At 35.8% G+C, this 14,327-nt stretch overlaps 1 protein-coding gene across 9 annotated transcripts in view; it reads right to left on the reverse strand.

Annotated features, from left to right (window-relative positions):
* COMMD1 (copper metabolism domain containing 1) overlaps positions 1–14,327 on the reverse strand; it is a 113,774-nt gene that overhangs the window by 56,489 nt on the left and 42,958 nt on the right. For 6 of the 9 annotated variants that reach the window (XM_081069138.1, XM_081069139.1, XM_081069132.1 and 3 more), the window contains one exon: positions 13,262–13,543. In XM_081069138.1, the coding sequence (XP_080925264.1) occupies positions 13,262–13,525 (264 nt within the window). In that variant the 5' untranslated portion in view covers positions 13,526–13,543. Of the gene's footprint in view, positions 1–2,052; positions 3,931–10,267; positions 10,374–13,261; positions 13,544–14,327 lie in introns of those variants that run through there. The other 3 variants (XM_081069133.1, XM_081069137.1, XM_081069136.1) reach the window with 3 other exon arrangements.

A 14,327-nucleotide genomic window follows, 5' to 3' on the forward strand; every position in this document is an offset into this window, starting at 1 on the left:
ATAGTGTGGGGGAGAAAGAAACTTTCCCCTACCCTATTAGGTTCTTTCGGCTAGGCTAATAATTAAATCTACATGAGATTAGGCAAACGAGAAAATAACAAAATTTAATTACATGTGTACATAGGGGAACCCCACATACATGAGAGTCTGAGACGCCTCATATGTGAGAATTTCAGAAAGAGAAAGAGAAAATGAGGAACATATGACACTGACACTCTGAAATAAGGATGAGATTAGGATCTTGGGGCTTTAGAGGGGAGGAAGGTCATTCTCAGGACAATAAGAGCAAATATTCAGTAATTAGAAGTTTGCCCTGCCCTATAAATAAAACATTATTCCTGGTGGTAACTCTTATGGATGAGGCCCCTAAACTTAAATTATCTAAGGGAGAAGTGGAAGTTTCTCATGAGTCCACAGGGTCTCAACTGCCTTCAGCTCAAAATAATTCATGTGCCAAAGTGACACATCTTATATGTAAAGCTGTAAAACCCTGATTCCAAAACTACACAGACAGAACACACACACACACACACACACACACACACACACACACAGCAAAGCTAAAAACCCTACAGACGAATATTTTTCATGAATATAACTGCAAAAATTCTTCAAGTACTAGCAAATAGAATTCAGCAATACGTAAAAATAGCTATACACCATGACCAAGTGAACTTGATTCTAGGTATACAAGACTGATTCAACATTTGAAAATCAATCAGTATAATCCACCATATCAATAGGCTAAACAAGAAAATCATATGATTATGTCAATTGATACAGAAAAAATATTTGATAAAATTCAACATTCATTCATATAAAAACTCTCCAAAAAATAGAAATAGAGGGGAATTTTCTCAACTTGGAAAAAGGTACCTATAAAACACCTACTGGTAACATTATACGTAAGGTGAAAGAGAATGCTGTCTCCATTCGGATTGGGGACCAAGACAAGGATGTCCATTCTCACCACTCTTATTCACCACAATGTGGAAGATGAAGCCAGTGTAATAAGAAAATAAAAGGTATACATACAGAATTGGAAAGAAGAAATAAAACTGTCCCTATATGAAGATGACAATTAATCTGTGTGGAAAATCCCAAGAACTAATAAGTGAATTCAGCAAGATTACAGGATGTAAGATAAACATACAAAAATCAATTGTATTTCTGTATCTCAGTGAGCACACGGGCATAGGCATCAACATTAAAAATACAATACTGTTTACAATCACTCAAAAAAATGAAATACTTAAGTGTAAATTAAACGTATACAGGACTTGTATAAAGAAAATTACACAGTGGTGGATGAAAAATCAGAAGTTATAGGTAAAATGGAAAAATATGCTATGTTCATGGATTAAAGATTCAACATAGTAAAGATATCAGTTCTCCTCAAATTGATACACAGGTTTAATATAATTCTATCAAAATCTAATAAATTAGTTTTTCGATATAGAGATCATTCTAAACTTTATATGGAAAGGCACTAGAATGTCTAAAACAATTCTAAAAATTAGGATAAAACAGAAGGACTCAGTCTACCTGATTTCAAGATTTATTATAATTCTGTAGCAATCAAGACTATGGTATTAGCAGAGGGATGGACGCATAGATCAATGGAATATAGAAACCAAGTGGTATTGGAGCAATTAGACATTCATGCAGGGGGCGGGCGAAGAATATCAACCTAAGTCTCACACTTTATACAAAACTTAATCCTAAATGATTCATGGAATAAATATAATTGTAAAATTCTGAAACTTTTAGAAAAGAAACATGGAAAATCTTCAAGATCTAATGCTAGGCGAAGAGTTCTTAGACTTGACATCAAAAGCACGATCCATAAAAAGACAACTTGATAAATTGGACTTCATCAAAAGTAAAAACTTTGCTCTGTAAAAGACCCTGGTAAGAGGATGAAAACACAAGCTACAGAGTGAGAAAATATTTGCAAACCATACATCTGACAAAGATTTATAATCTAGCATATGAGTATAGAGAGAACTCTCAAAATAGAAAAAGAAAGCAATTAGAACACGGGCAAAATTAGTGAAGAGACATTTTATGGAAGACGATATACATTTGGTAAATAACTTAAAAAATGTTCAACATCATTAACCATTAGGTAAATACAAATTAAAATCACAATGAGATGTTACTAGACACCTATCAGAATAACTAAAATAAAAAAATAGTGACACTGCTCAATACTAGAAAGGATATAAAGAAACTGGACCATTCTTAGATGGTAATTGTAAAAAATGGTATAGTCATTCTCTGAAAAATAGTTTGTCAGTTTCTTTTAAAAGTAAACATGCAAATACCACTTAGCAATTACACTCTTGGACATTTCCAGAGAAATTAAGACTTAAATTGACACAAAAACCCTTGCATGAATGTTTGTAGCAGATTTATTCATAATTGCACAAAAGTGGAAACAACCCAGATGTCCTTTCACCAGGTGAAAGGACAGTTAAACAAATAGTTAAACTGTAGCATATCCACACCAGAGAATACCATCCAACAATAAAAAGGAAGCAACTGTTGATACATACGACAGCCTGGATGAATTCCAGAGAATTATACTGAGTGAGAAAAGCCAATCTCAAAAGGTTACATACTATATGATTCCATTTATATAGCATTCTTGACGTGATAAAGTTATATATGGAGAACAAATTAATGGTTTCCAGGGGTTCAGGAGGGAATAGGGGCAGGAGGGAAGTAGGTGTGGCTGTAAAAGGGCAATCTGAGGGATTTTTGTGGTGATGGAAATGTTTATCTCTTGACTGTATCAATGTCAATATCCTGGTTGTGATCTTGTACTATTGTTTTGCAAGATGTTACCATTGAGGGAAACTGGGTAAAGGGTATATGAGGTCTCTGTATTTCTTAAAATTGCGTGTAAATCTATAATGATCTTAAAATAGAAAGTTTAATTTAAAGAAAATTTTAAGAATTAAAAAAAAGCACTTGTATTAGTGTTTAACTTAATTATAAAAGGAGGTTAGTGGGTTAAGTACGTAGGAAGCCCAAATGTGGTTCCTGGTGTCAGGCATCTCTTGGCTCTCTCTGGCTCTGTACATGTCATGCTGTAAACAAGTGTACTCCCTGTGGAGGTAAGAAAATGGCTATCAGGTCCACACCAGTAGAAAGAGGTGCTCCTTTCCTCCCAATTCATGTATATTGATTAAAAACTGATTTTTATTTTTCCTGCTTAGGTCACATGGCTATCCATGGAAAAGTCATGGTTTACAGGAATTAGGATAATTTAAGCTTGTATTATTTATCCAGCCCTTTGGCAGGGGCAAGGTCAGGTGTAGATTGACAGCTGATACCACAGTGAATAGGTGTGGAGTAATTGTTCAAAGGAATTAGGTATGTTGGACAAACAAAATCAATATGTGTCCACTACAGTGGCTTGTTGGTTTATGCGTTCAAGAAGCTTACACTTTGTCATTAATACTTGTATCCCTTAAAGCCTCAAAATGTTAAAGTAGGTGTTTGATAAATTTTGAATGAATTAATAAGGGAGAGAATCCATACGTTAGTTATCTACTGCTACATAACAAATTTCCCCTCCAAATTAGAGATTTAAAACAACAAACACTTATTGTCTCATGTAGGAGTTGGGATATGAATTTGGGAGCAGCTTAGTTAAGTGATTGTAGCTCAGGATTCCCTCAAGTTTCACCAGGTGTTGGCCAGGGCTACAGCCATCCCGAGGCTGGACTGGAGCTGGAGGACCTGTCTCCAGGCTCACTCATGTGGCTGTTGGAAGAGGCCTCAGTTCCTTTCTGGTTGTTGGCCATAGAGTAACACAGCAACTGGTTACTTCCATAGTGAGAAATCCAAGAGAGAAAAAGCAAGCAGGAAGCCACGATGTAGTATATGGCTTAGTCTCTGACTTGTACTCCATTACTTCTGCTTTAAAAAAATAAATACATATCAGTTTATTTTTGGTGAGAAATAATGAGGAATAGAGCAATATAAAAAGTATGGAATTAATGAAGTTAGCTTTTGTTGGTTTGTTATATGTTTTAGTTTTTAATCCATTTAGTGAATATCAACTCATGTTTAACATAAGAATAATTAATAGCTATTATTTATTTTATCCTTACCATGTTCCAGGCATTTTTCTAAATGTATTTTATGCATTGACTCATTCAGTCCTCTTATCAGCCCTCGGAAATAGGTATGATTTGGGGGGGGGGGGGCGGTCTACAGATTAGCTTAATTTTTGAGTAATTTTGGATTTACACAGAAATTGCAAAGGTAGTATGAGTTCCCTTACACTCCTCATCCAGTTTTCCCTGTTAACATCTTACATTACTATGACATATTTGTAAAAATAAGTAACTAACATTGGTATATTGTTACTAACTAAACTATAGATTTTATTTGTATTTCACGTTTTTTTTTTTCATTAATGTTCCCTTTCTGTTCCAGGATCCAATCCAGGATACCACTAAATTGCTAACTGAACTAACTAAATTACATTTAGTTACCTAGCACGCCAATCTCCTCTGGTCTGTGACAGTCTCTCGTCTTTCCTTATTTTTCATGACCATAAGTCTTGAAGAGTACTGAGCCGATATGCCCCCCAATCTGGGCTTATGTTGCTTTTCTCATTAGGCTGGGGTTATGGGTTTTGAGAAAGAATGCAATAGAGGTGACGTGCCTTTCTTGTCACGCCACGTTAGGGGATAGATACAATCCAAATGACAGACTGTTGTTGTTAACTTTCATCACTTGTTAAAGTAGCATTTATCAGGTTTCTCTCTTGTAAAGTTACTGTTTTTCCCTTTGCCTATTCTAGTCTTTGGAAGTTACTTTTTTGCTATTGTTTGAAACAAGTCAATAAGTCCAGCCCACACACAAGAGGAGGGATATTAGGTTCTCCTCCTTGAAGCAAGTGTCAAAGAATTTGTGAACATATTTTAAATTGGCATAGTACACTGTCTAGCCAAAATTATTGACATTGTTCTCACATGCAAAATATATTCTCCCTCTCCCAATGTTCTGCAAAAGTCTCTCCTTTATAACATCAGCATATAGCCCAGATGTCATCATCTAAATCAAGTCTAGGTTGGATGAGGCTCTTTAGGTGTAGTTTCTTAATTTCAGCTCCTTGAGTGCATTACTTCTTTATCTGAAGACCTGTGAAACTAAAGAGGCAATTTATCTGCTCTTCACACGCAGAACACAATGGTTGGGCAGGAATAAGATTACTACTATTGAACTCTTGTTCAGAGACGGGGGAAATGTTGGCACAAAGGTGTCATTACTTCATACCACTTCTGAAATTCAACTGGGCATAGGTTGATAGTTCATTGATTGGAATTCAAAGTCTGGGAATAATTCTCCATGACTCTTAGCTCCGTCTCCCGGGTGTTTGGTTCTATACTCTTGAGTTACCTTTCCTCTTCTATGAAAGGTAGTCTGTATTTGCAGTTGTGTAGTTTCCTCTGCCACTTCCTGCCTGTAGATGTCTGAAAGTCCAAAGAACTCTTCATTTTGTACTGTTTCTGTTCCTTTCAGTCCAAATGGGCAGTGTTTCTGTCTATGTAATTCTCTTAAAAACTTTATGGATCTCCTATAAATCCTATTTGGGCTCAGTTCATTAGCTAAAAGCCACACTTAAAAGATCTCTATGAGATAAAACATTTTCTGTCTTGGGATTCTGCTAAGGGACAATGGCTTTTAGCTTGTTAGACTGCTAGTGTTTGATTAAAAGATTCTGTGAGTCATACTTTTAAAATCTTTAGAAGGCCCTTTGTCTATCTCAATAGTACTCAGAGGTACCTTAGAGCTTTCTGAGGTTCTAACAAAGAATTTTACAGCTATGCTCTCAACCTTATCTTTTAGACCTTGTCTTCCTGGCCACTGGCTTAGATTTGAACTTTGCTTAGAATTCATTTCCTACTTTAATATATGCATCTGGAGAAACTGAGAATCTTCAAAACCAGTGAGTTCTGGCTCCTTTTTGTTGAATTGTTCTTGAGATGTTTATTAGGAATTTGGAAATTTGGGTCTGGGTTTCAGTGGTGTAAATTTGGAAAAAGAGAAGTCTAAAAGTCATGAGCATTTGTTAAGTGGCCATTGATTCAAGAGATGATTGAGGAGCAGAAGGAAGGCCAAGAATGAAAGTTTGAGGAATGTGGACCGTTAGTGGGCAAGTGAATAAAGACTCTGTGAGGGAGACAAGATTGGAGGGGGTCAGCAGTGGATTAGAGAATTGAAGAGTACGGGATCAGAGAAGACTGACAGTGGCACTGCCTCACTTACTTTACTTGCTGGGTTCAGTGGACAGTTTTCCAGTTTCTTTCTCATTTAAACTCTTTGAGTTGACATTAATACCTTTTATATCATAAAGTTTATGGCGTGAGGCTTTGTATTCAGCTAAAGGGTGAAAACACCACAGAAGCAAAGCTGAAGAACAGACCTGTATAGCTTGCCCTCTGGCCATAAAGGGTAAGTGCAGAAATAATTCCTGTAGAATAGAATTTTATATGCTTAATGTAATGCATACTTTTTTAAAAAGTGGGTTGTATTTTTTGTTCTTGAGTTTTAAGAGTTCTTTATGTATTCTTGATAGTAAGCCCTTATCAGATATATGATTCACAATGTATTCTCCCATTCTGTAGGGTGTCTTTTTATTTTCTTGGTACTGTCCTTTGATGTACAAAAGTCTTAAATTTTTATGAAGCCCAGTTTATCTAGTTTTTTCTTTTGTTCCTCAAAATTTTTTTTCTTTTTGCTTTTATTATTAAATCTAAGAATTCACTGCCAAATTTGAGTCACAAAAAATTTACCCCTATGTAGTTCTTATATTTAGGTCATAGATCCACTTTGAGTTGGTTTTTATATATGGAAAGAGGTTGGGGTTGAATGAATTGTTCTACATGATCTAACTTTCCTTTGTAGTCTTCTGACCCTTCACTTTGTATAACGCAGTTTAACAATTATATGTCCCTTTATAATTTGCAAGTTCTTCCACCATATAATTTTTTATTTCCCTGTTAAGTTTTTTAATTTTTGAATATAGGAATTGTCTGGTATATATCTTACATTGAACACGTAGAAAATGCTCAGAATGTGCTTATGATTGATTGGCAGATAATTAAACACTGCCTAGAATGTGTGGATTTTGTGAATTTGTTCTTACGAAGAACTACTTCAAATTTGACTGTGCTAGAAACCATTGCTCATAGAAGTAAAAGTCATATATCCACCTTTGAAAGCCCAAAGTGTATTCTTTGAAATTGAGAATTGTTTGCTTTAGTGGAACTTAATCTACTCCATAAACTTCCCTTGCTGCTCTTTTTGTATAGATTTAGCCTCTTTAAAACAGGGCAGAAACAAAAGTATAATACTTAAATCTTACTTTTAAATTCCTGGGCCATTTATGACTTGTCTGTATTTAGTTAATTATTTTTCACTAACTTGAAGAAAAAAAGACATCACTATTACAGGACCTGAGTTACTTCCCTCTCTCTTTGGAAATAAGAATATCTGGTATAAGGAGAAATGTACCAGAGGTGAGTGAGAAAACCATAGTTCTTAGATGATTTCTGATGGTAGGGTAGGCCTTAGTTATGCTTCTACTCACCTTTCTCCTCAGTTAATGAGCAAAGGTAAGTGTGGCATATTTTTTGGAATGAAAATGTTGAATTAGGAGAGCTTGGGAGAGGGAAGAACAGAAAAATATCTTCTTTAAAAGTTATTTCTTAAGAAGAAATGCTTTGCTTAGTAAGAATTCAAATATTTGCTTTTTTAAGTTGCCTTGCTCTCAAGTTAATATATTCAGTTGTTAAACTTGAATTGTAAGTAGTCAGTGGATACAGTGGATATCACATTATAGGAAGGATACCCATAAAAGGTGTGAACACTCACCTCAGCAGTTTATGATGGAAACTGAAGTTAGAAAAATGTATCAAAAGAGATTATAAATTTAGAAGTTCAGCCTGTAGGGGTGGAAATATCATATAGAAGATTGTGATTAAGTTTGGTCCCTTTGGTTTTCATTAATAGTCACAATCAAATTACGTCAAAGAATGGAGGACTTATTATAGGGTTGCGTGTGGATTGGCACGGAACCTAGTTATCCCCAGGATTGTTCCAGGTCTCAGTCTCTCTTTGACCTTTTGTATCTCTCCTTTCCTCTGCTTTCTGCATCGTCACTCTTAGACTCTGCCTGCACACTCAATCCATTCTCCTCTCTCTTTGGACGGGCTCTTCTTGCTTGCTCCATTATAGCTGCCGGATGTGTAATCCTCATGCCTTTTCTACCCCTTTTCTCCATCACAACCTTTTAGGTAAACCTCTCATTGGTAACTAACAAACTCTCCTTCAATATTTAGTAACTATTTCCATATGTTCAGGGCTCAGCTCATCATTTTATATAATTGGGCCATATCTACCTCTACCAGAAAGTTGTTATAGTATAAAACGCATAGCAGTTGCTGTACAATGGCCAGTCACCACATATACACGTATGTTTCATGGATCATTGGTAAAGTTTCCTCAATGTATGTAACACCGGAAGTGTCTTTGCCTAAGGGGAAGCAGTGAAAACAAAAACAGTCTTATCATATGTTTTTGAATGCTAGACTGTTAGATTTTCCTTTTTTCTTAAATAAGAAAACCAAGTGATAGTCTATGTAGTTTGTACATGAGACCCACATCATATCCTTTATCATCATCATCTTTGTTCTCAAAACAGCCAAAAACTGTCATTGAGTCCCCGTTCTCTGCAAGACATTATTTTACATGTTTCATTCTTTCAGTCTTTGCAGCAAGTAGGAAGCTTGGAACAAGATTTCAGCATTTGGTTTAGATTAAAATTTGTGTTAAGCGGCTTGCGGCTCCGTGCCACAAAGCACAACCCTCTGCAGCACAGGGATTTCACAAAAGTGAGACTGGCCTTATACAATATACAAAAATTAAAGTGGATCAAAGACCTAATGTAAGAGCTAAAACTAGAAAATGCTTAGAAGAAAACATAGGGAGAAAGTTTCATGACATTGGATTTGGCAATGATATCTTGGATATGACACCAATGGCACAGGAAACAAATGAAATAGAGGAATTGGACCACATCAAAATTAAGATTTTTGTGCATTAAATTATCTAGAGAGTGAAAAGAAAATCTACAGAATGCGAGAGAATATCTGCAAATCATATATTTCATAAAAGATTGATACCCAGAACTTCTACAACTCAACAATAACAACAAAGACAACAACCAGATTTTTTAAATGGGCAAAGAACTTAAATAGACATTTCTTCAAAGAAGGCTTACAAAAGGCCATTAAGCACATGAAAAGATGCTCAACATCACTAATCATTAGAAACTGTAACTCAAAACCACTTCACACCCATTACCATGTTTCCCCCAAAATAAGACCTAGCTGGACAATCAGCTCTAATGCGTCTTTTGGAGTAAAAATTAATGTAAGACCTGGTCTTATTCTACGATAATATAAGACCAGGTATAACACAACATAACATAACCTAACGTAACGTAACATAACGTAACATAACATAACACCGGATCTTATGTTAATTTTTGCTCCAAAAGACACATTAGAGCTGATTGTCCTGCTAGGTCTTATTTTCAGGGAAACACGGTAGGATGGCAATACACACCACACCACACACACACACACACACACACACACACACACACAATGGAATATTAGCCTTAAAAATGAATGAAATTCTGATACATGCTATTACATGGATGAACCTTAAGACGTTATGCTAAGCAAAATAAACCAGACACAATAGGGTAAATATTGTATGATTCCACTTATATGAAGTATCTAGAATAGGCCAATTCACAGACACAGAAAGTAGATAGAAGTTACCAGGCACCAGACAGAGGCGGGAATGGGGAGTTACTGCTTAATGGGTATAGGGTTCCTGTTTGGTATGATGAGAAAGTTCTAGAAATAGAGAGTGGTGATGCTTATACAACATTATGAATGTACTTACTACAACTGAATTGTACATTTGAAAAATGGTTAAATGGTAAATTTTGTGTTATGTATACTTTCCACACACACACAAAAAAAACCAAGTGCTAAGAATGGGCTTGGGCCAGAGGCCTTCCACATTCATCTTGGCAGTAGAGCAGTGGCAAACATGGAATGAAGCCCACAGCCAACAGGCCAGTACACAAATACTAGACAAACACAAGCAGTTTCAACATTGCTGGGCAGGATACACTGTCGTCCTGAGTTTAACACAAAGGACTTACATCCAAAAATTGTTTCCAAGTCCTCTCAAGGCTTGGTTTCCTGGCTGCCTCTCAAGCACCCCATCTGTCCACAAGAATAGAACCACAGAGCCAGAACAGCAACAATCTGAAAGAAGTCCAACAGCAGGAGCTGTGTGTTGGCAAGTACTAGTCAGAAGCTGAGGACTTCAGCAGTGCCAAAGCCCTGTTCTCAGGGTCAACAAGTTTGCCAAGACACTCATATCTTTCTCTCCCTCTTTAAATCTTTTTTATGAAGTATAATACACATACAGAATAGGACACATCATAAGAAAGACTGTTTTTTGAACCTATTAGGAAAAATTTCAGCTCCATAATCTCAAATGCATCTCTTTATAAATTGGGAGTTGAAAAATAAAATTACTTCAGCACGAACAGCACTGTCTTACCTGCCAGATGTTAAATAATTTCTTTCATTTTTCCCCAAGTGGAAGAGCTAACTATAGCTATCAAAAACTCAAGTTGTATATTAGATGGTCAACTTAGCAACAAAACTGTCAAAGATTAGGATTACCAACTTATACTATTGGGTTGGTGCAAAAGTAATTGCGGTTTTTAACCTTTTAAACCGCAATTACTTTTGCACCAACCTAATACATTCATATGCAAAAAGCCCAGAGTTATATCAAATTCCTCCCTTTCTTTCATTGTGCACATTTCTTCATATTCATCTCAAAGCAACTCATCTACATTCACCATTCACATTTTTTCAATCTGCTCACTTCTGTCCACCTTGACTATTAAAATTATCTCCATCTTCCTTGCTCATGTTGTTTCCCCAGGACCACCACAATAGCTATAGCTCCCTCTAAGTGCTCTCCTGGCTTTACTTTTTCTTCTTTTGGCACAATACTGAGTTTTATTAGTTATACGTAGGCTTGACAAACAGATTTTCAAACAAGTTATAATAAAATTTTAAAAGGAAGGAACTTCTCATAATTATGGAACAGAGGTGGAAATGTGGAATGGAGATCGTCCGAAGTCCCATTTTGAACATAATCCCATTTTAAAGTGGAGTATTAATTTTGGTTCTGCTCATTTTGGATACCTAACCTTGCTAACAGAATGAAAGATGAAGTTTTTTGTTTTTAATCTTGAGATCCAGTTTATTTAACTCCCATCACACAGATATTTAGAAATAAAAAAAGAGTTGCTCTTAATGTGCAAAAAAACAGTTCCAATCTTAGTGATGTTTTTTCCTGGGAATTTAGTACCATGGCTTCTCTCTTGATTATATTATAGTCCATCCTTCACATGTGAATCAAATGATCCTATATGAACATAAACCACATTGCATCACTCCTATTTGAAACCCTCCAATGGTTTCCTATTATATTTAGAATAAAAGTCCAAATTTCTTCCCAAGGCCAATTTCTTGCCTTTGCTCTTCCCTCTGCCTGTATTTTGCACTCTCAGATCAGCCTGCTTTCTTAGGCACATTTTATTATAAATCCCAGCTAAAAAATATTAGGTAATACTAAAATAGCTTTCTAGAAAGATCTTGAAGTAGATATGTATATTTTCATATTCCTGCCCAAATGACAAATACTTAAAAACAAAATGAAATAATCACTATTGCTAGATTAAAAAATGAATAGCCTACATAAATTGTTGGTAAAATATCTAAGTGTACTTATCACACCTTGCTACCCTGTCAGATTTTTGGTCAAGGAACAATAGGAGGGAGGTGGTGTAATACAATGGGTAAAAGAATAGACTTTCATGTCAAACAAACCAAAGACAATAAAGGCCATTAACACTATTTTACAATAACTGAACAAAAGATCCTCCAAATGTATTTTGAAGAATTTTTTTAAAGGAATTATCTTTTAAATTGAAATTAAAGTCATTATGAAAAATTTGAAAAATTACACTGAAAAATCCTAAGAAACTTAAGAAAGAAATATACGAGGAAACCTGCCACCTAAACAGGCTCTCTTCATTAGAAGGAAATAATACAGTTCTATTATAGGATGTAACAGAAGCACTTATTTCATTATTATCTGGAAAAAAAAAATCTGGTTAGCTAATTCAGTGATCTGGGTTTTCTCTTCCTGATTACAAGTTGATGCTTTTTTCCCCCAAAAGACATACACCAGGTCATTAAACGTCTTGATCTGGCAATCATCTGGAGCACAAACCAAATGACTTCAAGAAAAACCATGTAGATGCTAAAATGATCTACTATAATAACTGTGGAAATTGCAAGGGAAAGCAGCCATGTTTTGTAAATAATCAAGATTGAATTAAAAATCATTTGTGGGCTCAAGGACAGAGATGGAGCACTTAGGAGCTTTAGAAACAATATATTACTGTACTTAATGCCTCCTATACCTGACTGTCTATAAAGATGACTGGGTAAGATAGTTTTATTCTGTGTTCTTTAATCTCAATTTCTGGTCTTCATTTAGCATCTCTATCATTGCCTTGGAGATTCTGATGAAATACCAAGAATTCTGAGATCTAACCGAAGTGGAGTAGTGGCCAACTACTGTGCAATCCTATTGATCCATTTTGTACTTCTGTGATAACTGCAGGACCCTGAGACTGGTTTCCAGATTCTATGCACAATTAGGAGTCCCCAGATTTTCAGATGATTCCATCTCTAAAAAGGGATTCTAGGAAACAGGGTTTTTTCCTATTATTCTTATTATCTCTGCAAAGAAGACTGTTACCGTATTTCCCCGAAAATAAGACCGGGTCTTATATTAATTTTTGCTCCAAAAGATGTATTAGGGCGTATTTTCAGGGGATATCTTATTTTTCTCATGTAAAACAATCTACACTTATTCAAATACAGTCATGTCATCTTCTTCTGTAACATCGTCATAACGTACTAAATGTGTCCGTCGGGCTGATGATCTTAACTAGGGCTTATTTTCAGGGAACATGGTACTTAAAATCAATCTGAATATATGGTATAAATGCAATGGAAAATATAGTTCACAGAGGGAAATTGAGTGAAGTTAAACTCACCTGTCCATTTTTCCCTATTTCCAGCTCCATTATGGCAACAGGGGTGTGTATTTGAGCTGAGTGCCTTGATTGTGATTTGCTGTCAACTCTCCAGCTCAGGCCCCGAAGCCCGCTGTCCCAGCGGCTCTGGTTCATGAGACTCTCTCGGATTTTCGTCTTATGACTCTTCCAGAATTTAGAAATGACAGCAGCTTGATCAGATGTGATCCCTCCTTGCTTTTTGGTTTGAGCAGTCAAGAATGCCTCCAGCTGGTTGAAATCCATGTCAGCAGATGCAATAGACTATAATGACACAAAAAGTAATAAATTTGATTTTGGTAGATAACTAGAAAAAGGTAGCTTCTTAACTATAGACCGTATTTTGAGTGATTCACAGTCACCGAATAAGTTTTCAAAAAAGGGTCATCAAGTGACAGTAATGAGAATAAGCTCTTCATAAATACAAAAATATTTCCCTTTGCAAATATCAAATATCAGAAAAGGTACTGTTAAAAATTCCATGCCATTCAAATTTTATACCAATAACTATAACTTAATTTTTAAATATGTAGTACTATGGTAGGGAAATAAAATAATAAAAATTAAAAATAAAATTACAGGGCTGGCCCGGTGGCTCAGGCGGTTAGATCTCCATGCTCCTAACTCCGAAGGCTGCCGGTTCAATTTTCACATGGGCCAGTGGGCTCTCAACCACAAGGTTGCCAGTTCAAGTTCTCGACTCCCGCAAGGGATGGTGGGCTGTGCCCCCTGCAACTAGCAACGGCAACTGGACCTGGAGCTGAACTGCGCCCTCCACAACTAAGACTGAAAGGACAACAACTTGACTTGGAAAAAAGTCCTGGAAGTACACACTGTTCCCCAATAAAGTCCTGTTCCCCTTCCCCAATAAAATCTTTAAAAAATAATAATAAAAAAATAAAATAAAAATAAAATTATAAGAGAATAAAATTAATTCACTCTCTGATGAAATATGACATAATTTCACAGTGCCTTATATCCATGCTTGGTTTAACAAACTATAATTGTATGATGCCTTACCCATAAGAAGCACTACGTAAATTCTGCT

Source organism: Rhinolophus hipposideros (assembly GCF_964194185.1).
Source record: "Rhinolophus hipposideros genome assembly, chromosome: 12".
Taxonomy (NCBI): Eukaryota; Metazoa; Chordata; class Mammalia; order Chiroptera; family Rhinolophidae; genus Rhinolophus; species Rhinolophus hipposideros.